We start from the raw sequence: 912 nt of genomic DNA on the forward strand, positions 1-912 counted from the left end.
CAAGGAATCCCTGGGGTCCTGAGGAATCCCTGGGATCTCGAGGAATCCCCGGGGTCCTGAGGAATTCCCGGGATCCCAAGGAATTCCTGGGGTCCTGAGGAATCCCTGGGATCTCGAGGAATTCCTGGGGTCCTGAGGAATCCCTGGGGTCCTGAGGAATTCCCGGGATGCTGAGGAATCCCTGGGGTCCTGAGGAATCCCTGGGGTCCTGAGGAATTCCCGGGATGCTGAGGAATCCCTGGGGTCCTGAGGAATCCCTGGGGTCCTGAGGAATCCCTGGGGTCCTGAGGAATCCCCGGGATCCTGAGGAATTCCCGGGATGCTGAGGAATCCCCTGGATCCCGAGGAACCCCCGGGATGCTGAGGAATCCCTGGGATCCCGAGGAACCCCCGGGATGCTGAGGAATCCCTGGATCCCGAGGAACCCCCGGGATGCTGAGGAATCCCTGGGATCCCGAGGAACCCCCGGGGTCCTGAGGAATCCCCGGGATCCCGAGGAACCCCCGGGATGCTGAGGAATCCCTCTGTCCCCCGCAGTCCATCTGGGAGCAGGAGCGGGTCCCGCTGTGGATCAAACCCTACAAGATCCTGGTGATCTCGGCCGACAGCGGGATGATCGAGCCCGTGGTCAACGCCGTGTCCATCCACCAGATCAAGAAGCAGTCCCTGCTCTCCCTGCTGGATTATTTCCTGCAGGAGCACGGGAATTACAACACGGAGTCGTTCCTGAGCGCCCAGAGGAACTTTGTGCAGAGCTGTGCCGGGTACTGCCTGGTGTGTTACCTGCTGCAGGTCAAGGACAGGTGGGACCATTCCATTTAATCCAATTTAGGGAAGCTTCTGAGGGCTCTCTCAGGCCTTTGGGGCCTCAGTTTTGTGTCCAGAGGAAAAAATTCCCATGTTTTCCCCCCC

At 60.2% G+C, this 912-nt stretch overlaps 1 protein-coding gene across 1 annotated transcript in view; it reads left to right on the forward strand.

Moving 5' to 3' along the window:
- Positions 1-912, forward strand: part of PI4KB (phosphatidylinositol 4-kinase beta) — a gene marked incomplete at its 5' end in the record, with an annotated part of 5,357 nt that overhangs the window by 1,735 nt on the left and 2,710 nt on the right. The window contains one exon of the mRNA XM_027632474.1: positions 538-803. Coding sequence (XP_027488275.1) covers positions 538-803 — 266 coding nt within the window. The remainder of the gene's footprint in view (positions 1-537; positions 804-912) is intronic.

Source organism: Corapipo altera, unplaced genomic scaffold (assembly GCF_003945725.1).
Source record: "Corapipo altera isolate COAL_440 unplaced genomic scaffold, ASM394572v1 61039, whole genome shotgun sequence".
In the NCBI taxonomy this organism is placed as follows: domain Eukaryota; kingdom Metazoa; phylum Chordata; class Aves; order Passeriformes; family Pipridae; genus Corapipo; species Corapipo altera.